This window comes from Zingiber officinale, chromosome 3A (assembly GCF_018446385.1).
Source record: "Zingiber officinale cultivar Zhangliang chromosome 3A, Zo_v1.1, whole genome shotgun sequence".
Lineage (NCBI taxonomy): Eukaryota > Viridiplantae > Streptophyta > Magnoliopsida > Zingiberales > Zingiberaceae > Zingiber > Zingiber officinale.
Genome location: NC_055990.1, coordinates 37,706,438 through 37,734,245, shown reverse-complemented (window position 1 = coordinate 37,734,245; position 27,808 = coordinate 37,706,438). Strand labels below are relative to the sequence as shown.

Below are 27,808 nucleotides of genomic sequence, written 5' to 3'. Positions count from 1 at the left end.
AATAGGGTGCCAGTCGACTGGTGCAGATACCAGTCGACTGGTAACAGTATTTTTGAGCACAGAATGTCTCTGTAAGCTCATTTTTTCGATACCAGTCGACTGGTGATGATACCAGTCGACTGGTAACAGTAGATTTCGACCACAGAATGCTTCTGTGAGGTTCTGTCGAAGGGGCAGTCGACTGGTACCTAGTTCAGTCGACTGATACCAGCCTAAAAGTGTTTTTCGACATTGTTCTTGACCATGTCAACTCGTTTAAATGTATGAGATCAATGGGGGATAAATACATGAGTTTAGGGTCAATTTGGATGACATGTTTTCAACAATTGAGATATTGTTGGAGCTCTTTTTGATGTATGGCAAAGGGGGAGAAGTCTAGATTTAAGTGGGAAACCTATACACCTTTGCAAGAAATCCTAACTCGAGGGGGAGCTTAGGTGAAGGGGGAGCGATTGTTTAGGCAAAGGGGGAGAAGTTTACCTTTGCGGGAAACCTAGCTCAAGGGGGAGATTAGGTGAAGGGGGAGCCTAGGGATTTAGGTTCCATTATTTATGCATGAGTTGATTTGCATATTTATTTGCATATGTATTGCATTTATGTTTCTCTAACTTAAACAGGTTGCCAAACAACAAAAAGGGAGGGATTGTTGGAGCAATCTAGGTGCCCTAAGTTTTGATGTTTGGGAAAAGGTTTAAGTTAGGTTTATTGTTGTATTTGATATGCATTGTGAGTGTGCAGGATACAGGTACAACAAGGAAAGTCCAAGTGTGATCTTGGCAAAGGAGGAAAGTCCAAGGATGAGTCTTGGCGGTGTAAGTCCAAGCATGTAGTCTTGGTAACGTAAGTCCAAGTGTGACTTGGCAATGGATGAAGCCCCGGAGGCGCGACCTCTTGGCAAAGGAAGACCCGACAACAATGACAAGGCCGATGGAAGCTCCAGAAGGCAAGACGTGAAGGATGGGAAGGCATCCGAGGGACGCAAGGCTGATGGAGGAGGCTAGAAGGCTAGGTCTAGGTTGGTCGGGCGAGAACGAGTGAATGTACTCGGGTAAAATCCAAAATTAGGGTTTCTTGTGGCGATCTGTAGCGTCTTTGTGATCGTGAGTGGTTTCATCGATCATTGGTGCACTGTAACTTGACTAGTAGAGAGCGTTGAGAGAGCCGTTGGTGGCACCGGTCGGTGGTGCAAGGACCGATCGGGTAGGGAAAATCACTTGATTTCTTCCAAGCTCTATAAGAAGGAGCTTGGGATGGCCAACGTGGCGAAATTAGACTTGGTTAAAGCCTAATTAGTAGTCACCAAAGTGCTCAAGGATCTCTTGTGTCCAAGTGATCTTGGTTGGAGTTGTGGTGAGGTTTCTCCACCCACAAGGAGGTTGAGCTAGCCGGAGTTTGCCGGGGACTAATCCACCGACGGATTGAGGGATCGTCCACCTTACGGACACGCCGTGGAGTAGGAGCAAGTTATCTCCGAACCACGTAAACACCTTGTGTTAGGGTTTGTGTTTGGTTTGTTGTCTTCTTCTTTCTTGTTTTAGGTTAACTTTTGTATTTGTTAGTTTGTTTTTGTATTCCGCTGTGCACTAACATTATAGGAAGTAAAGTTTTGGGTGAGACGCTATTCACCCCCCCTCTAGCGGACGTCAAGGTCCTAACAAGATATCCCGAACAGAGAACCAGGCGGCGGACGAATTAGCTAAACTTGCAAGCTCAATAACACCGATGGTGATCCAGCAGCTGATCGAGCAAGTATCCTTGGTGGCTCATATCAACATTCGATAAAATTGCCTAAGACATCCGATAAAATTGGAACGATACAGAGAAGATTAGCATGGCCCCTGCGCAAGGATGACACGCATAAATCGAGAAATTTAATCCTGTCCGAACTATGAGTTGATGAAAGCTGGGGACGTGGCGCTCTCGGCTGCCTTCGTGTAGATGTCGGGATGAGGTGGACCTCCGGCGAACCTGTAACAAAGTCGGGCCGGGAAGGGATTCCCGGCGACGACCCTCTAACACTCAAGTCAGGCGAGAAGAAAGCTGGAGCAAGATAATGAGAACTGTAGCTACAGTGTCGATGATTCCATACCTCCGCTGAAGCTTAGGGGTCCTTATATAGTACCCCAGAGAGGTGCGTGCATGCTTCCTGAGGCATGCACGCTTCCCCAAACATACCTCAAACATGGATGTCAGAAAAAGCATGTTTGACGCCATTTCGTAACCGTCCGAGCATATCCCTGACGAGACAGTGGAAACTTCCATCGTATGATTCTGTGTACGGCTTGGCCATCGGCCATGCCAATTGTTGGTGGCAGCTGTCTCTAAGCCGATCTCCCCAGATGTCCTTTTCTGTCTTTCGTCTATTCCTGGGCCGGGTGGGCCGGCCGCCTGGCGCTTCAGGAGCGCGGGGATGTGAGTGTATCGGATCGAGCGGGAAGGCCCCCGGTCATGTGCTCGGATGAGATTGCGCCACCTTGATCTGCGACTCAGCCGGGCGGCTTGGCCGCTCGGCACAGAAACTCCTTTACCTTACGTCGGAAACCCGACCTGTGGTTGAGCTGTCTTTCGTTCGGCCTGGGAGATTCCGCTCGGCAGGACCTTAGGGTCGACCCTCTTGACCTTTGACTCCTACGTGTCACTGACCTCCTCCTGGGCGGGTCCCCCGTCCTTACCACCGGATCACGTGCCTCCCCCTCAAGTATAGTCGAAGGAGGCGCTAAGTCCGACTGATTGGACCGCGAGTCAGGCCGAGTGACAGCCGTTCTCCCACTTTTGAAAATGTCATTCCTCTCGGCCAATATGGAGGCAAGTATCGCCGTTCGACTTCCTCCTGATGATTGCCCTACCGACCCGCTGGCGGTCAACGCTGACGTCCCTAGGATCTCCCTGGAATGCGTGCAAATCCTTATCATTAAGGTTGGGCACACGACCTCTGCCCCGTAATGGGGCTCATTAAATGTGCTCCCATAACCTGATGCCACGTGGCGCCACTGCCGTCATCGTACGGCGGTGGCGTCGCCTCCGATGGGACCTTCAGCGGTTTGAAATGAGCGGTTAGATATGGGCCTCGGGCCCTGTGACCTGAATCTGACAGCTCGGGAGGATCGGGCCCAACCTTATAAAGCCCTCGTCGCCCTCCTCCGCCGCATTTTCGCAATCATGCGTTCAAAAGCCTCCGCTTGTGCTCAGTGCACTGGCGAACTTGCTCCCTAGCATTCCGGCGACTCCTCACCCTCTTTTTCCGACCGTCCTCTTTTCTGTAAGGATCCTTTGCCTCTTGCTCCTTGGTTCTCGTGTTTTCTTTGCATTCTTCGCCGTGTTCTTGCTTCTTGGTCACTGTTCCGTTCATCTTCCCCATTGAGCCCCTTGCTTTTTCTTCTGACTTCGCCTTTTCCACTATTCCGGCCATGGCTAGTTCTTCCCAGCCCTCAGACCTCGCCCCCGGCCCATGGTATACTACCATGGAGTCACGGTTCGATCAGCGTGACGCGGAGGGCCTAGTTAATGCTTTTGATCTTCCCTCTGATTTCGAATTTATTCTGCCCTCGCCTTCCGCCCGACCGCACAAACTGCCGCTCGGCACTGTTTGTTTTTTCCGCGATCAATTTGTGGCCGGTCTGCGCTTTCCTCTTCATCCCTTTATCGTCGAAGTCTGTAATTTCTTCGGTATTCCGCTTGGCCAGCTGGTACCAAATTCCTTCTGCCTTTTGTGTGGAGTTGTTATGTTATTAAAAATCCACAATATTCCCCTCTGCCCGGAGGTTTTTTACTACTTCTATTACCCCAAGCAATCCAAGCTGGGCACTTATCTGTTCCAGTCTTGGATCGGCTTGGTCTTCTTCGATAAGATGCATTCCTCCAACAAACATTGGAAGGAATACTTTTTCTTCCTTCGTCTTCCCGGACGGCTCCCCTTCTTGACTAAGTGGCAGGTCGGACCACCGACCTCCCTCGAGCTGAAGAGGTACAAGACCCGGCCGGACTATCTCCAGGCTGCGAATATGCTGGCCGACCTCAAGCTCGATATCAATAAGCTTCTACCAGAAGGGGTGATGTATATGTTCGGCCTGAGTCCGAGCCGAACCAAGCTCCCGAACACCTTCGGTAAGAAGTTCATCTTTGTCTGTAATTTGCATCTAACTGATTTTCTTATTTTTCTTTCACAGCTAACATTGTAATGGAGTCCGTCCTGTTCGATATCCTGAAGAAGAAGGCGGCAGCAATTGAGGCAGCAGCAGCCAAGGAAATGGAGCAGCTGAACATCGCTCCGGTCGGCTCTCACGAAGGTGAGAGCGAAGCAGACGCTGGGGAGTCGACCGCTCAGACCACCCCTATGGAGGTGACGGGCGAAGCAACCACCAACAGGGGTCTGACCGCCGACGATTCCGAACCGGAAGATGATCTCCCCCTCAACCGGAAGAGACGCAGGATGGAGGCACCCCTGCGTTCGGCCACTTCCGTGAAACAAGTGTCTGAGCTAGCGGGTGTTCCTTCTCCGAGAGGGCAGGTGCCATCTGTTGAGGCCCTCTCTTCCGACCGGACCCCCTCCCAGCTGGAATTACCGGCAGATCCCATCGTGGTTCAGCCGGTCCGCTCCTTGCCTCCGGTGTCTAAGAGGCCTCGCCGCTCGGCCATACTTTCCGCGCCGTCCGCCCCAGCATCTGATCCCTCCGCGTCCGCTCACATGACGTCGGGCAGGCGTCGCACCATTAAGGCCACTTTGCATCTTCCTACCGAGGATTACCTGGCGGAGTCGAATCGACCCACGACCCCTGAGCACATGATCGCCATCCGGGGGCCGCTCGTCGAGGTATGGGCGGATGTCTGAGCTCGCATTGCCGTAATGCCTCCCGGTCTGCTAGCTAACAGTCACATGCAGCATGCCACCGGCGTAAGTCTTCTGTCCACCCAAACTTCTTTGCATCGCCTCCCCGTTCGACACTAAAAAGCTCCTTTTTCGTTAGCATTAGGTGGAAGACGTAGCGGTTGCCGCTCGTCTGGCGATGCTGGAAGAAGAGCTGACGCATCTCAAGACTTCTGGCGGGCCATCCTCTTCTCAGGGCCCTTCATATGCCGAGTTGCAGAAGGAACTAGCCAAGACCAAGGAGCTGCTAGAGGCCGAGCGGAAGAAGACGGCCGACTAGGCGTACATGCTGGGCAAGCTCGAAAAGCAGGTCAAAACTTGTGATCGTAAGATAGAACTCGCGACCACTCGGAAGAATAACGCTATCGCTGATCTGGAAGCGAAGAATGTGGAGGCCCGTGCCTTGGAACAGCGGGTAAAGGAGTCGGTGGATCTGCTGAACGGCGAGAAGAAGGGTCGTTCGGTCGAGGTGGCGGCTCTCAAGGACAAGCTGAAGACCCTGCAGGAGGCCCTTGAGGCCTCTCGCTCTGTTCTCAAGGAGTATCAGGAGGCTGAGCCAAGCTAGTTCGCCATACTGAGGCAGAAGTACATCTGCTCGGATGAGTTCGTTCAGAAGGTCTGCGATCGGCTCGTCCATGCCTTCGAGTTGGCTATTATAGCCACGACGGATTATTTAAAGGCAAAGGATCATCTTCCGGAGTCCTTCCTAATTCCCGTCCGCGAGCATGCTCCCCTTCTTACCACTGTGCCAAAGGATGTTTTTGACTTTCTAGAATAAAGTGTTTTTGTAGTTATACCGCTCGATCGGCGAACTTCCCCTTTTGTTTTATGAAAGTTTTCTCGCGCTTTGCCGGTTTACTCTTTCTGGTCTAACATAGATAATCGTGTATCCCGAGTGGGCTGTGTTGATTTCCTCCTGACTTTTAATGATCACCGCTCGTCTCTTGTTAGCTGTTGTGTTTCAATGTTGCCTTTGGGTGATCTTCAGACCGGGGGGGGGGTTATAGTCACCGGTCCGACTTTAGGATTTAACGTCGCCGCTCAACGGTCTTCCGAACGGGATATTTATGGTCGCCGCTTTGACCCTAGAGTTTAACGTCGCCGCTCGACGGTCTTCCAAGCGGGGTATTTATGGTTGCCGCTTCAACCCTAGAGTTTAACGTCGCCGCTCAACGGTCTTCCGAGCGGGGTATTTATGGTCGCCACTTCGACCATAGAGTTTAACATCGCCGCTCGACGGTCTTCCGAGCGGGGTATTTATGGTCGCCGCTTCGACCCTAGAGTTTAACGTCGCCGCTTGACAGTGTTCGGGTCGGGGGGTTTATAGTCGCTGGTCCTACTCTAGAGTTTAACGTCGCCGCTCGACGGTCTTCGGGTCGGGGAGTTTATAGTCGCCAGTCCCACTCTAGAGTTTAACATTGTCGCTCGACAGTTTTCATGGGGGTTCGCCGTTCAGCGCACATGGCTCATACCCTTTGCCTTTTTTCTAATCTTTACTCCAGCAACTAAAGGATACAGACGAACGGGGCATACATGAAATGCATTACACTGGCGTACCTTTCACCCAGCTCCGTACGGCTGGAGATGATTTGCGTTCCATGGTCGCTCTAGCCACCGTCCGTCCCCATCTTCCAGGTAGTAGGCGCCCGATCGGAGCTTCTCGATGACTTGAAAGGCCCTGCCCAGGGGGCCTCCAGCTTGCTTACATCGCCGACCGGTTTCACCTTCTTCCACACCAGGTCGCCGACCTGGAATGCTCTGGGAATTACTCGCCTGTTGTAGTTCTGCTTCATCCTCTATCGGTACGCCATTAGTTGGACGACTGCTTTGGCTCACGCCTTGTCCACCAGGTCTAGTTCGAGTAATCTCCGCTCGGCATTGTCTTCGTCGTAGTTCTGGACTCGATCGGACTCTACGCCCACTTCGACCGGGACGACTGCCTCTCCTCCGTATACCAAGTGGAACGGAGTAACACCCGTTCCTTCCTTTAGGGTCGTTCAAATCACCCAGAGTACGCCCGGCACCTCGTCCATCCAACTTCCCCCGATATGATCGAGCCGAACACGAAGAATTCGAAGGATTTCCCGGTTGGCTACTTCGGCTTGACCGTTGCTCTGAGGATATGCCACGGAAGTGAAATGCTGCTCGATGTCATACCCCGCACACCACTCTCTGAGCTGCTGACCGACGAACTGTCGCCCGTTATCATACACGAGCCTACGAGGAACGCCGAACCAACATATTATATGTTGCCAGGTGAACTTCTTGACCATCTGCTCAGTTATCTTTGCCAGCGATTCGGTCTCGACCCACTTGGAGAAATAGTCGACCGCCACTAGTAGGAACTTCCGCTGTCCGATCGCCATGGGGAAAGGTCCCACGATGTTCATGCCCCACTGATCGAACGGGCAGGACACTGTACATGTCTTCATCTCCTCCGCTGGCCGATGAGAGAAGCTGTGGTACTTCTAGCAAGACAAACAAGCAACGACGGTCCGCCCGACATCCTCGTGTAGGGTGGGCCAAAAGTACCCGGCTAGCAGAATCTTCCTCGCCAATGATCAACCGCCCGGGTGTCCCCCACAAGTCCCCTGCTGCACTTCCTCCAGTATATATTTTGTGTCTTCCGAGCAGACGCATTTCAGCAACAGTCGAGAAAAAGCCTTTTTGTAGAGCTGATCCCCGATAAGGGTGAATCGACCGGCTCTTCTTCTTAACAACTGGGCCTCGCCCCGATCGGATGGCGTGGCTCCCGATCGTAGGAATTCGACTACGGCCGTTTTCCAGTCACCCGGGAATGTGAGGCCTTCTATCTTGTCGATATGAGCCACCAAGGATACTTGCTCGATCGGTTGCTGGATCACCACCGGTGTTATCGAGCTTGCAAGTTTAGCTAATTCGTCCGCCGCCTGATTCTCCGTTTGGGGTATCTTCTGTATGACTACCTCCCTGAAGTTGGGTTTAAGCTTTTCGAAGGCTTCCGCGTAGAGCTTGAGCCTCTCATTATTTATCTCAAAAGTGCCTGAGAGCTGCTGGGCGACAAGCTGAGAATCCGAGTAAAGGATTACTCGGTCGGCCCCTACATGCCGGGAGGCCTGCAAGCCAGCTATGAGGGCTTCATACTCTGCTTCATTATTTGTTGCTCGATAGTCCAACCGGACAGACAGATGCATCCGCTCTTCCTGAGGAGAAAGTAGCAAGATACCAATCCCACTTCTGAGCCGATTGGATGATCCGTCTACAAATACTCTTCATAAAGCTTCGGGCTCGGGATTCTATACCTCCGTTACGAAATCCGCCAAGGACTACGACTTAATCGCCGAGCGAGGTTGATATTGGATGTCAAATTCACTGAGCTCCGTTGTCCACTTGATGAGCCGCCCGGATGCTTCTAGATTTACGAGCACTCTTCCCAGCGGGCTGTTCGTCATGACGATGATCGTATGTGCTAAGAAATAAGGGCGGAGCCTCCGTGCGGCCAAGACCAGCGCGAAAGCGAGTTTCTGGAGACCGGTATAGCGGGACTCAGCGTCTTTTAAAATGTTGCTAAGGAAATACACGGGCTGCTCTTCCCCGTCCTCTTTCACCAACGCCGAGCCAACAGCATGCTCGGTTGATGACAAGTATATACGGAGCGGCTCGCCTATGTTCGGCTTAGCCAGTACAGGTAACGAATTAAGATAGGCTTTCAAGTCTTCAAACACCCGATCACACTCCCCGTCCCACTGAAACTTGGTAGCTCTATGCAGGATCTTGAAGAAAGGTAGGCTCCGGTCGGTCGTTCTGGAGATGAATCGCGATAACGCCGTTATCCGACCGGTAAGACGCTGCACTTCCCTCAGGTTTTTGGGAGGCGACATATCTTGTAGCGCTTTCACCTTGCTAAGGTTCGCCTCTATACCCTGCTTGGTCACGATGTAACCGAGGAAGCGTCTGCCTTTTGCCCCGAACAAACACTTTTGGGGGGTCAGCTTGACTCCGTACTTCCTCAGCGTTCGGCAGGTTTCGTCTATATCTGCATAAAGATCCACCGCCCGGAAAGATTTAATAAGTATATCATCCACGTATACTTCCAGGTTGCACCCGATCTGCTCCCGGAACACTTTGTTCATTAGCCTTTGGTATGTAGACCCAGCGTTCTTCAGCCCGAACGACATTACGTTGTAACAGTAAGTCCCGTCAGCAGTAACGAAGCTCACTTTTTCCTGATCTTCCCGGGCGAGCGGCACTTGGTGGTAGCCCTGATATGCATCCAGCATGCATATTATCTCGCACCCAGCGGTAGATTCTACTAGTTGGTCGATTCGAGGCAGAGGGCAGAAATCCTTCGGGCACGCTTTATTCAGGTCATGGAAGTCGATGCAGACTCTCCATTTGTTGCCTGGCTTGGAGACTAGCACCACATTTGCGAGCCAACTTGGGAATTGCACCTCTCGTATATGGCCGACCTGTAGGAGCTTCTCGACTTCAGCTCGGATGATGATATTCTGTTCGGCACTGAAGTCCCTCTTCCTCTGCTTCACCGGCCGAGCGTCCGGCCGAACATGAAGCTCGTGCTGCGCTATGCTCGGCGAGACTCCCGGCAACTCGTGAGTCGACCAAGCGAAGACGTCGCAGTTCTGTTGGAGGCATTTGACCAGCCTCTCCTTTTGGCTCGCCTCCAGGTCGGATGCTATGAACGTAGTGGAGTCTGGTCGGGCAGGGTGGATTTGTACCTCTTCCTTTTCTTCATAAACCAAGGAAGGTAGCTTTTCAGTTATAGCATTTACCTCGATCCGTGGAGCTTTCCGAGCGGCCTTTGCATCGACTCGAACCATTTCCACATAACATCGCCGGGCTGCCAACTGGTCTCCTCGGACTTCCCCCACTTGATCTTCGACGAGAAATTTTATCTTTTGACAAAATGTTGAGACGACCGCTCGGAACTCGTTGAGAGTCGGCCGCCCAGGATCACATTGTATGCGGAAGGGGCATCAACCACGATAAAATTAGTGGTCCGCATTCTCCTGAGTGGCTCCTCTCCTAGTGAGATAGCCAGTCTGGTCTGGCCGATTGGGAGGACCTCATTGCCCGTGAACCCGTATAACGGAGTCGTCATTGGCAGTAGCTCGGCTCGGTCAATTTGAAGTTGATCGAACGCCTTCTTGAAAATGATATTGATCGAGCTGCCTGTATCAATAAATATGCGGTGAATAGTGTAATTAGCTATTATTGCTCAGATGATGAGGGCATCATCGTGGGGGACTTCGACTCCCTCGAGGTCCCGGGGCCCGAAGCTGATCTCGGGCCCGCTCGCCTGCTCCTGGCTGCAGCCGACCGCGTGGATCTTGAGCTGCCGAGCGTGTGACTTTCTGGCCCTGTTCGAATCTCCTCTTGTGGGGGCCACCGGCGATGATGTTGATTTTGCCTCGAGCTGCGTTGCTTCTATTCTCTTCCTCCCGAGCAGAAGGTCTTGCTCGCTCTTGCGAAGCTTGGTGATTGACCCTCGGTTGCTGATGCCGCTCGGGCGATTCCCTAGCCCCACGCCATTCGGTATCCTGGTGTCGGTGTCTACGATCGGGTGAAGGGGATCGACGGCGATAGCTTCAGGGCATGGGGTGAGCGATCGGCGGAAGGCTTCAACAATCTCGGGTGTTGTGGGTGGCTGACTGGTGAAGCGAACAGAACATGAGAGTCCATACCTTTCCCTTCGGTTTAGGTCGATCGGCTGCTACATGCTAGACCGTGTACGGCCGGGGTTCGTGGTATGGCCTTGCTCCCTAGGCCCGAGGTCTCCTCGGTGGTTGGTGGATGGCTGGGGGCTTCCGCTCGGCGGTTGCCGGTGGCTCGGACGACACTTCTTTTCTCCTCGCCGCCTGGGCTTCCTCCACGTTGATGTATTCATTGGCCTTGTTCAGCATGTGGTCATAGCTGTGGGGTGACTTTCGGATGAGCGATCGGAAGAAGTCATTGTCCACGAGCCCTTGCGTGAACGCGTTCATCATGGTCTCCGAGGTGACCGTCGAGATGTCCATGGCCACCTGGTTGAAGCGTTGGATGTAAGTTCGGAGCGATTCCCTCGAGCCTTGTTTGATGGCGAACAGACTAACGCTGATCTTCTGGTATCGCCTGCTGCTCGCGAAATGATGGAGGAAAGTCGTTCGAAACTCCTTAAAATTGGTGATCGATCCATCTGGCAGCCTTCGGAACCACCGTTGCGCCGATCCCGAAAGGGTGGTGAGGAACACTCGGTACTTTACACCATCTGTATATTGATGTAGTGTGGCAGTGTTATCGAACTTACCCAGATGGTTATCCGGGTCGCTGGTCCCGTTGTATTCTTCGATTGCCGGGGGCATGTAGTGCCTCGGTAGTGGGTCTCTCAAGATGGCTCAGAAAATTGACGGTTGATCCGCTCGGGGGATGACTCCGTTCGGGGTGCCTTGCCCTTCCGGATGTCATGGATAGGTGCCTCGTCGGATGAAGACCCCCGGTCGAGGTTGACCTGCACGACTTCTGATGGTGTCTGGAACAAAGCCCGATGGAATGCTATCGGGGCGGGCGGTGCTTCCACTTGAGTGTCGGTCAGACCTTTGTTCTACCCCCATATCGAAAGCTGCTCCGGTCGGTCTTTCGGGGTCGCTCGGCCGCCCGAAGCCGACGTCGCCTGTTGTGCTATCCGCTCGGCTTGAGCCTTCTGCTGTTGCTCCACAATCTTAGCCGCTCGCGCTTGGATGAACGTGTCGAGTTCTTCGGGTGAGAGCGTCACCATGAGTTGGCGTCCAACTTCTTCCATCTTCTCTGCTCGGATTCAGGTGCGTTCCCACAGACGGCGTCAATTTGATCCTGTCCGAACTATGAGTTGATGAAAGCTGGGGACGTGGCGCTCTCGGCTGGCTTCGTGTAGAAGTTGGGATGAGGTGGACCTCCGGCGAACCTGCAACAAAGTCGGGCCGGGAAGGGGTTCCCGGCAACGATCCTCCGACGCTCAAGTCAGGCGAGAAGGAAGCTGGAGCAAGATAATGAGAACTGTAGCTACAGTGTCGATGATTGCATACCTCCGTTGAAGCTTAAGGGTCCTTATATAGGACCTCGGGGAGGTGCGTGCACGCTTCTTGAGGCGTGCACGCTTCCCCAAACATACCTCAAACATGGATGTCAGAAAAAGCATGTCTGACGTCATTCCACAACCGTCCGAGCATATCCTTGACGGGACAGTGAAAACTTCCATCGTACGATTCTGTGTACGGCCTGACCGTCGACTATGCCGATTGTCGGCGGCAGCTGTCTCTAAGCCGATCTCCCCAGCTGTCCCTTTTGTCCTTTTTTTTGTCTTTCGTCTATTCCTGGGCTGGGCGGGCCGACCGCCCGACGCTTCAGGCGCGCGGGGATGTGAGTGTATCAGACCGAGCGGGAAGGCCTCCGGTCATGTGCTCGGATGAGATTGCGCCACCTTGATTTGCGACTCAGTCGGGCGACTTGGCCGCTCGGCACAGAAACTCCTTTACCTTGCGTTGGAAACCCGACCTGTGGTCGAGTTGTCTTTCGTCCGGCCTGGGAGATTCCGCTCGGCAGGACCTTAGGGTCGACCCTCTTGACCTTTGACTCCTACGTGTCACTGACCTCCTCCTGGATGGGTCCCCCGTCCTTACCACCGGATTATGTAGTATTTGTACCGTTTTGATTTTAGCACATTCCAAAAAAAAAAAAAAACAAAAAACAAAAACAAAAAACAAAAAACAAAAGAAAATTTTAATATTTTAGTTATTGGTGTCGTTCAATCATTTATTAAAAAAATTATATTTTGACAAACTGCAAAATAAGTTATTTTAAAAACTTCTGAAATGTTATATCACTTAGTGGAATAAAAATATTATTTTTTTTCCATAATTCTAATTTAATATTCTGCAGGCTTTTAAAACAATAAATTTTAAATTGATTTATTTTAGAAGTAAAAATAATCACCACATATTAATATTAAATAATTTTCTCATATCAAATATAAATGGTTTCTAGACACGTTTATGTAATAGAAGCATATTTAAAATTACAAAGTTGGTAAAGTTTATTATAAATAAACTAAGACTTTAGAATGTTTTGACTAATTTTAAAGCATGCCGAATATAATATTATAAATAATATATTCGTTAATGAGTTTGTGCCGAACCAAAAATTATCTGCATTTTTTTTCTCTGAAGGTTGACGTTTTAGCGGAATCCTCCTAGAAGATCGTGAACAAGTTCGCGTCGCCAATAATTCTATTTTTAGATTTCTTCGTTTATCTAATCCACTTCCAGACCCTCGACGTGGGTGGTGGTGTTGGTGGTGGTGGGTGAGAACTGAGGAGTTGGGTTTGCGTTGGTTTAAGTGTTTCAATATATGCAAGCCAGACCCACCCTGGTCAATTTTAGTGAGCGGTCCAAATTCGGAGCCGTCGCTATTTGAAGAAACAGTCAAAGTGACACATCATCGTGTCGTGTGATCCGATCTAATGTTTCGGAAATGGACCGGCTCGTCAAATGAGATCTGGCCGATTCCTGCTAATTGTTCCTTGTCAGGTTCCACCGCCCCCATTTCCCACCCACCGCAACCACCGCCTTGGCAAAAACGCATACCTGGACGTCCATGGGCAACCGGTATCGGGTAGGGTTCGAATAATTTTAATCATTTGCCCAATCCGGTCGCCATCGCCCACCAACTCACAACGCTGACCTTTCAGCTTCTCCGACTTAACTCACGACTCGAGACTCGGTTGCAGATCTCGGCCACGCGATGGCATCGTTAATTCGTTATCCGGATCGCGTCTCGAGTAGTGACGCAGAGTCGGTCGCTTCGGCTCGTCCACCAACCAACCGCACCCACTCTCGCCGTCTCTTCGGCGCGCTCGATCGTGTTTCTCCGGTCCTCCTTTTTTTTGGGTATTTAAGGGTCCCTTGATCCGCTCTGAAACCCAGCTCGCTTCGTTGAGCTGTTTGAATTGATCCGCTTTAGCTTTATCTTCTTCCTCTCACCTCTGCAGGGCACAGGTGATTTTTGCCCTTTAATCGTGTTGGTTTGGAAATTTTTTTGGTTCTTCTTCTTCTTGTTTTAGGGAGAATGAATCTACGGTTTGCTTTTTCGGGTGGTATTGTCTGTTTTTAGCATAAGATTTGTTTTTTTTCCCAAGGAACGAATGGTTTTTCAGCTTAAAATCTAGGCTGCGGAAGTGAGATTTTGTTCTACCATTCTCTTTTGCTGATTGGACGATGGTCCTGTAGGTTTATATATGTTTTTCCCCCTTTGTATTCGTTCTTTTTTTTTGGCAAAATTTAGCTTATTTTTTTTTATCAAAGATAAAAAAATTGGGGTTTTCCTCGGCGTTCGTCGCCGGATCTTGCGTCGGTATCGAGGAATTGTGCTTCTTGTGGATAAAGTAAAGGGAGATTAGTTTGCGTGTTGAAGTCATGATGTGTATGTTCTTGGTGGTGATCACTGAACGGTTCTGACATGACGATCCGGTCTACCTTTTGGGTATTCGTAGAAGGCGCGTGAAGAGAAATCTTGATTGTAGCCATGGTGGTGATCAACGTGCGGCGATCGACGATGGTGAGGCCGGTGGAGCCGACGCCGCAGCGAAGGCTGTGGAACTCCAACCTGGATCTGGTGGTGCCGCGGTTCCACACGCCGAGCGTGTACTTCTATCGTCCGGTTGGATCGGCGAACTTCTTTGACGCGGAGATGATGCGCGACGCGTTGGCCCGAGCGCTGGTGCCCTTCTACCCCATGGCTGGGCGGTTGGCTCGTGATGAGGACGGACGGATTGAGATCGATTGCAACGGCGAGGGGGTTCTGTTTGTGGAGGCGGATGCCGAGGCTACGGTGGATGACTTCGGCGACTTCGCACCCACCATGGAGCTGAAGCAGCTCATCCCAAAGGTAGACTATACCGAAGACATCTCCGCCTTCCCGCTGTTGGTCCTCCAGGTACTTACCGCATTCTGCTGAATTCTTTTAATTTACCTTCGAGTTTGTTATTTTTTTGTGACACCTTGTGATCCAATTTTTGTCATAGTCTCCGTTGCTAATATCCTCCTAAATTTCCTGTTGATACTTTGTAGCTTTATTTTTTTTTTTAGAAAAAAAAATTAAATCTATCCTTTCATTTCTTAAAATTTATAGTCAGTATGTTAACCATTATTCAATGTATTATTCATGTTGCATTTTAGTCTCACATAGGAGGATTTCAGTGCAATATTGTAACATTGTGTTGCAATCCGTGTGCCTCATTCTACTTTAAGAGTTTATTTTTTAGTCCTCTTACACTTAAAAAAAGCTTCTTTACCTCTAAATACAAAGCTATAGTAATTCTAAAATATAATAAGTATCTCGGCTAAGATTATTCCTTCTTATACCAAAATAAATATTGTGCATCGAATAAGCGCATCTGTTGTTACGGCATTCTACTAAGATTCATTTCACAAATTTCTAACATTCATATTAAATATTGTTCATAGGATATTTAGTATTGAAATTGATCTCTCCATGAATGCATAAATATATCTTGATTAAACTTAGAGTTGAATTTGGATTGACACAGTTGAAATTGAACAACATTTATTGTTAAGGACATGAAGAGGACTTAATTAAACCAACTATGGCATCACTTCTCGTTACTACTACTGGTGCTTTGGTTGATGTGTCACTTCTTATCCTATCCTCACTTTCTAGTGATTCATCTCCTTCCTTGATTAACGATTGAAGTCAAAGGATATGTTATAGGAAGAGAATTCTTCTTGTCTTGGCAATATTACCCATTGGTGTTTTCCCTCTTCTTCCTTCCTCTCTTTTTAGTGTTTTATCTTCTTATGACTGACAAACAAAATTGAATTGAGTTATAGGAAAAGAAATTGAATACATTGAGATTTACTCATACTAACATAGAATTGCTATTGGTTGGCGACTAAATTGTTATATTTCAGTTTGTCAGCTAATATACATCAATACTTGAAATCATGTATTTACCCATGTTTAGTTGGATCAAAATAATAGTGATATATATCATTTTAAGATACTGTCATCTCTGATAATGAAAAATGATAAAGTTTATATTAATTAAAATGGACATGCGTAACTTGTCTAATTTGTTTGGCTGATGTTTAGGTATATAATTATACCAGTTTGGTCTTAAAAGGAGTGTTTAAGAATGGTGGTTATCCTGTTGTCCAATATTTAAAAGTCTCAAAATGTTAGGTTATATGTATGTTTAAAGATTGGTGCTTATAGATAAAGTGATTTATAAGAAATAACTTGTTTTTGTGTGGTTGTTGTAGATTAGGTCAGATGTCAATTTTGGTGAAGTTAGATGGGGCTGTCACTGTGAACTCCCTGTTTTCCTTTTATTCTAAGATCTTAAAGGGCCATATACTTTTCTGCTCAAAGTAACTTTCAAGTTGTTGACATTTCAGGAGGAGCAATTTATTTCTTGATAAGGATCTCTTAATTAGGCTGAACTCTTTAAATAAGAAAGTTTTAGAAACACACACATGGTGAACCTCCTTGGTTGGCAAGAGATATGGGCATCTCATATATTCTCATCATACATGGATGTGAATGTGGACTGCATGTAAAATGTACGGCCTACCAAACCAATTGTTGAGATTGCGCTGCAACAATAACGAAGAACTGCCGAAGAAGAAATCGAAGAGGAGGAAGAAGAAGAATCGAGAGAGAGCAAGAGATAAGAGAAGACTAAGAAATATCGTGGTTTGGCGATGTGCCTACTCCACAAGACGGCCAAGAACTCTTTATTAGAATTATCTCTCCCCTTTTATGCTCTGTTTACTTGAGAAGACAGATTCAAAAACTAAAGAAAGTTTTCCGCGTGGAAAACTTTTCTCCGTTTATTTCACAAAAGAGAATGGATTTTATATCCTTTCCCTTGTTACTTGTTATAAAATAACAGACGGATGGATTTATAAATCCATCCGCTGATCCATTTGTGAACATAATTTCATCCATCCAAAATGAGGTGGAACACATTTCCTTCCTTCCTTGACATGTCTTGCGTGCGTTGGCCTCTATGGCAATGGAAGGATAAGCACCACAGAGTCGTCGGCGCCGGTGATCATGAGGCGTTTCATCCTCTTTTGAGCCTTCTCGGCTGTCCACCACTCCAACACAAACCCAAACTCCTGGAACGCAGACATGGTTGCAAACTTCATCGATTGACTCAAGTTTTATTTGCTCTTAATCTACCTTCGTCTGATTCCTTTTCTTTGGGAGGGAAGATTTTCAAGTTTTATCAATTAGAGAAATTTGTTCAGAAAAAACTAAAGGCGGAGAGCAGTTTGAGGATCTACTGTATTAGGTGGTTAATGGCGATTCCAAGATTCTTAATTTCTCATAATTAGCAATCCAATTTCTCCATCAATTTCAGGAATCAAATGTTCTATAAGAAGTCATTGCTGCAAAGAATTGAGCAGACATCCATGCGTTGGTGGAAGTGAAGTTAAAGAGAGTGAAGTTGTAGGCATCCATGGAGTTTATGAGGTTGAAGTCGGGCCACTTTACCCGCCCGATGGTGTCGGCGCTGGGACTGTAGTTTTTGGAACTCGCCGTAGTAGAGCATGTAGAGCGCAAAGGCACCACTCCACTCTAGCCACTCCACAGGATCCACCGCGTCGTTTATGAAGGACTGCATGACCACTGTGCACAAGTAGACTTTCCACAGAGATGGCGCGCACTATGCAGTTGTAGATGGTGATCCCTGTGGACTATTCCGGCATGGTGCAGCCTTGTGCTATGACGACATTAGATTGATCGTGGAGAGGGAGGCACGCATAGAGGTTGTAGTTCTGAAAGATGGCGATAGCATTGTCCAAAGTGAAGTCGATGCTGCCGTAGACATCGCAATCGCGGTAGAACTCGCAAAGAGTGTCCTGGTAACCGAGGAAGCTGCAGCGGTAGAAAATGCAGAGGTTGGTGCTATTCCACACCATGACCTTCCTTATGTTTCTTTCATTTCGTCTTCCATTGCTAGGGGTTCTTTTCCCATCTTTTCTTACCTTGTCCTTTCTTTTCCCTCCCAATAGGGATTTATTTCTTTCCTTCCACAATCCACACCTCCGAGTAAATAGTGCATTAGGGTTATAATGATCCTATTTATACAACCCTATCAACACATGGTATTTGAGATAAAAATACCAAGTAAAACCTAAAAAACCGCTCAACTCAGTATCTCAGGCACGGGGCACGGGCGTGTCGACTTTCCAGAATGGGGCACACTCGTGCTTGGGCATGCCGACTTTCCAGAATGGGGCATGACTAGTCGTTCCCGAATGTATGCTTGTGCCAGGGCATGCCACCTTTCCAGAATAAGGCACGCCCATGCCGTGCCCCTGGGCACGCCCATGCCGCGCCCCTGGGCACGCCCATGCCGCGCCCCTGGGCACGCCCATGCCGCGCCCCTGGGCACGCCCATGCCGCGCCCCTGGGCACGCCCATGCCGCGCCCCTGGGCACGCCCATGCCGCGCCCCTGGGCACGCCCATGCCGCGCCCCTGGGCACGCCCATGCCGCGCCCCTGGGCACGCCCATGCCGTCAAATTCGGACACGGTCAGGTCATTCATGGTCGTGCCTCTTGATCACTAGATATGAATCATCCTAACAATCTCCACCTTAGCGAGTATCTACTCCTTTGGAGAACCACGAGTGAACTCCACTTGGAATGCCTAGTCTGGGCTGCCTCCCTCTAGCAACTAGAGAAATGGATCAAGTTCAAGCAATGCTTGAACTTCTATGTGGTAATTGACTTTGTCAATATATTTGCAATGTTTTCAAAAGCGTGGACCTTCTCAAGTAGTATTTCCCTTGAAAAAATCAGCTCCCAGATTCTGTGAAACCTCACATTAATACGCTTGGTCTTATCATGATACAATCAATTTTCACCAAATAGATTATACTCTGGCTATCGCAATACGACTTGACTCCATCTTGTTGAACACCTAATTACTGACCAAACTTGTAAGCCATAATGTTTCATCGCATGCTTCAACTACTGTTATATACTTTGACTCAATAGTGGACAATGCAACTAGAAGTTGTATTATGAACTTCCAACAAATATGTCCTTCCGCCATACTGAACACGTACCTCATAGTAGACCTTCTGTCATGTATATCTCCTGCATAGCTTGCATCTATATATCATGTAACTGAAGGATTACCTTGTCTACTGAACTCAATGCTATAATCTATAGTATTCCTCGAGTATCTAAAAATCCACTTGACTATATCCCAATGTTGTCGACCAAGATTTGAAAGAAATTTGCTCACCGTACTAACAACTCGCGCCAAATCAGGTCTTGTGTAAATCATGACATATATTAGACAACCAACTGCACTGCATAGGAACCTTTGACATGTCTTGGATCTCTTCATCCATCCTTGGTCACTTTGTAAGAGACAATTTGAAATGATGCGCCAGAGGTGTACTTACAAATTTTGCATTACCCATGTTGAATCTGTCCAATACCTTCTCAACATAGCTCCGCTGAGATAGCCATAATCTTCTAGAGTCTGTCTCTATGTATCTCTGTACTAAAAATCTTCTTGGCTACACCCAAATCCTTCATGTCAATTCCTTGTTTAGTAGGTTCTTTAATTTAATGACCTCCTTCATTCTCTTCGCGTCAGCATATCATCCACATATAGTAACAAGAAGATGAGTGAATCATCATCAAGACTCCTCACGTAAATGTAGCAGTCATACTCACATATTGTGTACCGCTGTCTTGGAGATTGCTTGAACCCATAAAATGACTTTTTCAATTTACAGACTAAGTGCTCTTCCCTAAGCTGACTAAAACCTTGTAGTTGTGACATGTAAATCTACTCCCCCAAATCACCATGAAGAAACACCATCTTCATATCCATTTGCTCCAACTGCAAATCATGATGTGCTACAAGGACAACACCACCCTGATAGATGTATGTCTAACCACCGAAAAAAATATCTCATCATAGTCAATCTCTTTCTCTGTGAGTAACCCTTCACGACTAGTTGTGCCTTAAATTTCTCCTTTTCTAAAAGGGTTTCTTTCTTCTTGTACACCCACTTGCATCCTATAGCCCTCTTCCTTCAAGAAACTCCACTAGATTCCATGTTTGGTTCTTATGCAATGACTCTATCTCCTCTACCATAGTACCCATCCACTTGTCCTTTTCTGAACTATGCTTCCTAAAATGTAGTAGGATCTCCGCTGCTAGTGATAAGTGCATAAGCAAACCAAGTCCTCAAAACCATACCTTATAGGTGGCTTGATTGTACATTTGCTCTTGTCTCCAGCAAAACGATGTAGCAGAAAGGATGAATATGGTATAATCAACTTGAGACATCGAGCTTTCTCGATTATACCCTATTCATCCTTTCTGCTACATCATTTTGCTGTGGTGTCTTACGAAGTGTCTCTTGATTCTATGTTCCTCACAAAATTCTTGGAATTTTGAATCTGTGTACTTAGTACCATTATTCAACCTAAGGCATTTGATCTTTCTTCCCGTCAGTTCTGTACTTCAGTTTTTCAAAACTTTAACATTGAGAAAGTTTTTGTGAGTAGTCGTTAATGAAACACAAAAATTATACTTGTCCTTTAGGAGATGCTACATTGGCTGGTCGAGAGATCCGCATAAACATAGTGTAGAATTCCCTCCGTCTTGTGTGTGGGACTGTCTTAAACTGCACTCTGCTTTGTTTTCCTATAATACAGTACTTGCAAAACTCAAGTTTTCATATTTTGACACCCTTTAATAAATTTCGTTTATGAAGCTCTAGTATCCCACTCTCACTCATGTGACCCAGTCGTATATGCTACAAGACTGCCTTATCTATAGCGACATCTCCACTTGCAATTGTAGTCCCCAACAATCTGTATGTGTTTCCTACTAGTTTATGTGCTTTCATCACCGTTAGAGCACCTTTACTAACCACAGACTTGTAATAGCAACCGCTATCATCCAGCGTGCCCAATGAAATCGGGTTCTTCATCAGATTTGGCACATGTCTAACATCACCCAACATGCTGATCACACCATTAAACATCTTGATTCTAACATTCCCTATTTCAATAATGGTGTAGGATGCATCGTTATCCATCATAAACCTGAATTCACCAACTTGTAGGTGTCAAACCAACCTTGTTAGGCATCTTGTGATAGGAACATACTGAATCCAAGATCCAAGATCCAAGATTCTGTCGATCGCTTTCAGCTTGATGAAATTGAAAACATATCACATCACCACTCTCTAAATTTTCTTCTTCCATTATGTTTGCATACTTCAATGAACCATCTTTACTCTTGCATTGGCTTTCTTACTCTCTGCACAATCTCTCTTGATATGACCTTTTATCCCGTACTTGTAGTACATGATCATCTTCTTCTTTCTCGATTTAGATTTGACTTTATTTTCATTGCCCGACCCATATCGAGTCTTGCTCCTCCCACGTTGTTGGTTACTTCTCATCATAAGTCCTTCACCTTGCAAATTCTCACCGCTAGCTTTCTTCTGTTGATGAAAATCCAATAGCGCACTTGTGCCCTCCTTTAGCTTGAGGGTTTTCTTTCCCTACATTAGAGTTGTAACCAAATTCTCGTACGTAGGAGACGATGGTAGAGAATTCAACAATATCAGCGCCTTGTCTTCATCTTCTATCTCCACATCAACTAGTTTTAGATGACTTACGATTTGGTTGAAAATGTTGATATGTTAGCTCAGATTAGTGCCTTCTGACATCTTAAGTGTGGACAATTTTTTTGCTTAATATAGAGTTTGTTCGTTAAAAATTTGGACATGTAATGACTTAAGTGTCACTGGTGATTCCTCGTCCATAATGTGATATTCCTCGTCCATAACGTGATACATTGCGTCGTCCATTAGATAAAGCCTAATCGTTGTCATCTTCTTTGCTTGTAGTTCCTCCCAATTTGACCTTTCCATCACTTTCAGTTTCTTTTCGCCTAGCCCTTCGCCATGCCCTGTTACACCAGCAGATCTTTAACCCTCCTTTGCCACAATCCGAAATTTCCAGTTCTGTTGAAAATTTACAATGTCAAATTTCGTAGAAGAGATCTCATACATGATGCCTTGGCTCTAATACCACTTGTTGAGATCACACCGCAAAAATAGTGAAGAATCGCTAAAGAAGAAATCGAAGAGGAAGATGATGAAGAATTGAGACAGAGTGAGACAGAAGAGAAGATGAAGAATTACTGTGGTTTAGCGATGTGCTAAGAACTCTTTATAATAATTATCTCTCCCCTATTTATATAGCCCTAGCAATATATGATATTTCAGACCAAAAATACCAAGTAAAATCTAAAAGGTCGCTCAACTCGGCGTCTCCGGCATGGCCAGGCCGTGCCCTTGGGACGTCCATGCCTAGGTGTGCCGACCTTCCAGAATGGGCCCGGAAATGTCGTGTCCTTGGGCACGCCTATGCTTGGGCGTGCCACCTTTCCAGAATGGGGCACAACCATGTTGTGCCTCTGGGCATGCTCATGCCTGGGTGTGCCACCTTTCTAGAATCGGGCATGACCATGTCGTGCCCTTGGGCATGCTCATGCCTGGGCATGCTGACTTTCCCGAATGGGGCACGCCTATGCTTGGGCATGCCCGAGGGAACCCTCAGATCCAGACACGGCCTTGCCCAGGCAGTGTCTGGTGGCACGACCATGCCTCTTGATGACTAGATAGCAGCCATTCTCAACACCATAATTACTTGCAATGTCATTTAGTTGACTGCCATTACCAATTCAGCCTACTTATCTAAGTAATTTACTTCTCCTACAAGTTAAATGGATTATGAATTAATGGTTCAAATGTTTCTTCTATTATTTTCTTGGTGCAGTATTCAGAACATGAGCCAAAAACTTCACTCATGAACTACTTCACCCCTATGATCCAATCAACTTTAGAGTCGATAGATTCTTGTTTGAGAGTGATTCGCCCTTTCCTAAATGCAGCATACATATTCATTGTAGTGCACTCTTTAAATGTGCTTGTTTCCCTTCTCACTTATCGTGATAAATCTTTGTCAAATAACTCCCCCCCAAAAGAAGGCGTTATTTCTCAATCAGTCCTAAGCACTCTTGATCCTTTTCTTGAATCTGTTTGTGGTTCAAGATAATAGAAGATAAATAGACGCATTTGATTCAACTAACAGTAATGGTCCTCGTAATGACTGAGGGGGTTGAAGACCAAGAAATGAGTGATTTAGATTGTAGATGCAAGGTCAACTATGTCAGAACCTTGCATTATTGTTGAGGAACACATTACTGAATTGGGTGGAGGGTAAGACATTATAACTACTCTGATGGTTGGCAGTCCATCCCTGAACCATTTGGCTGCCTATGCCTTCACTGGGGACTAGTGGTACCTAACACATGCTATTTGGGAAACTGATGTTCATGCTTACCAAGTATGAGCTGATCTATTTTGTTTCTATTTAGAGTTGCTTATTAATGGGATTTATTTTTTGATAGGCGAAGTAGGTTTTCTCTTTTCAGGTGTCAGAATTATTCTTGTATATATTTAATTTATCTGAAACTAGTCCTCTGAGCCTAGAATTTTTCTCTTAGTGACAATTTTTTTTTAAAAAACTTAAGGATTTGTCTGGTTTTATGTGCTAGAAAAATTTAATTTACTTGTTCAATTGATGAATAATGGCATTGGTCGTTTGTTGCATTACAAGGGAAACAACGCTCTTTATTCCTTTGCTTTCACATGTACAGAAAATTTTACTTTTGATAGTTGCTATGCATGGTCTGTCTAGATACAAACTTCGCTTGCCACACATGATCTATGATAGCCTTAAAACAAAATACAACATCAAATCTAACTAAAATGCATACCTCAAAAGTAAACAGTACACCTTAACTGCCTGAATGACACTTGCATTTGGAGGTCAAAGAAGTCTAGAAAGTGAGTGCAAATCGTGAATAGGTAAATAGGAAAGTTTTACATAAATTTAATATTAATTAATAGATCAAGAGAAAAAAAGATCAATAAAAAATTTCATTATCTTTTTAAAGATCTCATTTATGATCTTTCATTTTAATATAGATAGTCCATTATTATTTGCATTTCTCTTATTTATCATCAATTAAAGTCAACAACTATCCTTTTTATTTATTACCCATTTTATCTCAAAATAATACACTTTTAATTATCATCTTTTAATCATCACCAATAAATATATCATTAAATTTATCACCGATAAATCCATTTAGAAGTGAATCACTTGACTAGTGTAATAATGCTTATATGAGCTAAAGTCATCACCAGTAGCATACAATGATATAGTGTCATCATGCAAATAGAAACTAACTATTGGTGACATCATGCTATCACAATTTCATGTGGTCGGGTGAGTATTCTAATAAAAGAAGGTTCGAAGTTTTCACTTTTTATAATTTATATTCATTTCTATTTTACTTTGAATGTTTTTTTACACCATTTATTTCACCTTGGAGTCACATTTTTAGTAGTTAGTTTAAGGGACTAATCTATGTTATCACTTGGTAGATTAGCAGCTGGTCCTGACATAGGATTATAACATCAGAAAGCTACATAAAACAACATATAACATGGGAAGGAAAGAAGTTTAAAGATAGATAATTAACAAAAGAAGAGTAATCAAAGTATCAATTTTAAAGTTTTGAAAACAAACTTATCTCATGTTACAGTATATCATTGCACCTAGGTGGTGAAACAAGAGCATAGATCTCTTGGACCACTTTTTTGTGGTCCAGGGGATGTGCCACTCGCATTTGCTGTCGGATCACGGCCGCTATCCAACCGCAAATGATTGCGATCCCTTTTTGGGTTCACCGTCCCCACCAGGTTATAGTTTTTGTTCGGAGCGGGCGACCGGAGGCCGCCCGAAGGCCGCCCGAAGGCCGCCCGAAGGCCTCCAATGGTGGATAAGTGGCCAGGTTACTGGGCGCCGAGCGAGGGTGTCCTCCGGGCGGCCTCCGACCGCTCGCTCCGAATAAAAACTATAACTTGGTGGGGACGATGAACCCATGAAGGGATCGCAACCATTTGCGGTCGGATTGCGGCCGTGATCTGACCGCAAATGCGAGTGACACATCTCCTGGACCACAAAAAGTGGTCCAAGAGATATTGCCTCGTGAAACAAAGTCTAGACATGTTTTATGCAGTACTTGACACAATTGAGAGGGATTAAAGTTATCAAGAAGTGTTTTGTGTTAGTTTAATTTGATTTTTTTTTTCTCAAAATTTTTTCCAAGTTTTTAGGTGTGTCTCGATTTTTTATTTTTTCTGAAATGAAGTAGAATATTTAATTGTGTAAGATGTAAGCTGTAAGTATATGTATGAAACTTGGTTAATGGAAGTAGAAAAACTAAAAAATTGACCTTAGCCTGAATTTAAGCCCGAAACACAAATTAGGACCCAAAAAGTGTGACATTTCAAATAAGATGAGTTCAATCTGCTACTTCTTTTAGAGGTTTAAAGTACACAAACTATATGTAATTGAACTTTGAGATGTTAAAAAGTATGCTTTTCCGAAATTGCCATGTTTTGAATCAGCAATTGTCATTCCTCGGTTGTAATCTCAAGCTGTGACATTGCCCCAAGCATATTTTGTATAGGCTAATCTTGTAGGCTGTGATTCTCTTATTGTCATCTACCAGTCCCACCCGCATTTTGTGTTTGTTACTAGTTTGTCATAATCAGGATTCTATTATCCATTATATTTATGTCATAGTACTTTGTGTTTGTGTTTGTGTTTATTTACTTTTTAATGATTTGTCAACTTGTAATTCCATTTGTATCGATAATCATGACTTATGTGACTATATATTGTTTACGCAGGTTACACACTTCAAGTGTGGTGGTGCAGCTTTGGGTGTCGGTATGCAACATCATGCAGCTGATGGCTTCTCTGGCCTTCACTTCATCAACTCTTGGTCCGATGTTGCCCGTGGCATAGGCATCACTATCCAACCATTCATCGATCGAACCCTCCTCCGTGCTCGTGACCCACCCAACCCCTCTTTTACTCACATTGAATACCTGCCCCCTCCTTCCATGAAGGACTCTCTCCCTTCAAACACCATGCCCCCAACCATTAACTCAGCCAAAAGCTCAAGCTCCACCACTGCTGTCAACATCTTCAAGCTCACCCGAGAACAGCTTAACCTCCTCAAAGCTAAAGCTCCGCCAGGTGGTAACTACAGCACATATGTCCTCCTTGCTGCTCATGTATGGAGGTGTACATGCATAGCGCGTGACCTCCAACCAGACCAGATGACCAAGATGTACATTGCAACTGATGGTCGGCAGAGAATACAACCACCACTTCCACAAGGCTACTTTGGGAATGTGATCTTCACAGCAACACCCATTGCACCAGCAAGCGAGGTGGCCTCTTCGGAGGGTGGTCCTTCCCCAGCAGCCAAGACTATCCTGGAGGCTTTGTCGAGGATGGATGCCAGCTACTTGCAATCAGCATTGGACTACCTAGAGATGCAGCCGGATTTGGGGGCTCTGGTCAGGGGTGCTCACACATTCAGATGTCCAAACATTGGGCTCACTAGCTGGGTGCGTCTACCAATCCATGATGCCGACTTCGGTTGGGGTCGGCCAATTTTCATGGGTCCAGGTGGCATCGCTTATGAGGGTCTATCATTTGTCCTGCCAAGCCCCACTGGGGATGGTAGCCTCTCATTAGCCATCTCCTTGCAGCCTGACCACATGCTAAAGTTCCAGAAGCTCATCTATGATATCTAAACCTACGAGATTGTTGGAGTAGTGGGAGCAAAACTTGAACTGTTTTTTGTTTTTCCTCGGATGGAAGTTCCGAAGGTGTCTGTGTTGTTCTGTGATGGATTCTTGCTATATGAATTCTTCTGCAATAGGTTGTTTTTATTGTATAACTAGTATAGGGTCAAAGTTTACACCGAAGGAAAGGAATCAATGTCAACTTTCAGCATTAATTCATACTTCAAAGTACCAACTACCAACTGCAGATGTACCAGTATCCAACAACCATACTTGAAGGTTGTCATTCATCACTTGAAATACTGAAGCAAATTGTTACCTTGTTTATCATTTATATACTGTTTATTTCAGGGTTTAAGAACACTACTTGTTGCCTAAATAATTTTAACTTATTTGGACCTTGAATGTTTGTATTCTAATGCCCTTTCCTGGTTTTTGAAAGTAACATTATGTTTTCAGGTACCGAAATCTGCATCTATGAACTTTATGTGATTATAATGGGCATTGATCTTGCACCAACTGGCCTAGTGGGCATGTTGAGCCAATTGCAAACAAGCGAGGAGTAATCAAGTTCTCATCCATTTGAACCATCTTTTAACAGAGCAGTTAGCCACCAACCAAATAGAATGAGGGGAGTTATGAGATGGTCATTCTTTTTTTTCTCACTTAGAATATAGGATCCTGGATTATGCAGCTTCAGTTTCTTTCTGATGATGGCATTTGATGAGTCTCTCTCGACTCTAAAATGGGATTTGCTGATACAGCTTCTGCCGAGTTCAAGGTGAAATTAATCAGTCAAGATTAAGTTGACTTTTCTTCAGACAGAAATAACAAAAACACATCTTCAAGTACATAATCCATGGAAAGATTTGAGGTGACACATGAGAGGTTGATATACAAGTACAAATATGGATTGCATGCTCTTGTCTCATATCTTCCTCCTGATCGTGAAGCTCGAGATGATTCGACGAGGCTGAATACTGCAAAATGCCGTGGGCGATTGAAATTCACAACTAATTAGTTATCTGCATGCTCTTGTTCGTGTGGCGCGTAAGAAGACAAACCACATGCAAAAGGTGTCTGTAATATCAATTAGTTGGGAAAAATGTCTCTTTCGGGAAAATGAAACACGCCCTATTCTAAAATTTCTACACAACTATCAAATTATTTAAGATTGTTTTA

The 27,808-nt window shown here is 46.0% G+C and overlaps 1 protein-coding gene and 1 non-coding gene across 2 annotated transcripts; both read left to right on the top strand.

Moving 5' to 3' along the window:
• Nucleotides 1-1,786: 1,786 nt before the first annotated feature.
• Nucleotides 1,787-1,884, top strand: LOC122054304. Its single transcript, XR_006132632.1, has one exon. It is a non-coding gene; the product is annotated as a U6 spliceosomal RNA (small nuclear RNA).
• An 11,826-nt stretch (nucleotides 1,885-13,710) lies between these two features.
• Nucleotides 13,711-26,989, top strand: LOC122051740 (hydroxycinnamoyltransferase-like). Its single transcript, XM_042613000.1, has 3 exons — nucleotides 13,711-13,869; nucleotides 14,364-14,806; nucleotides 25,718-26,989. The coding sequence occupies exons 2-3, from the start codon at nucleotides 14,396-14,398 to the stop codon at nucleotides 26,633-26,635; spliced, it is 1,329 nt and encodes a 442-aa protein (XP_042468934.1). The 5' UTR covers nucleotides 13,711-13,869; nucleotides 14,364-14,395; the 3' UTR covers nucleotides 26,636-26,989.
• Nucleotides 26,990-27,808: the final 819 nt, after the last annotated feature.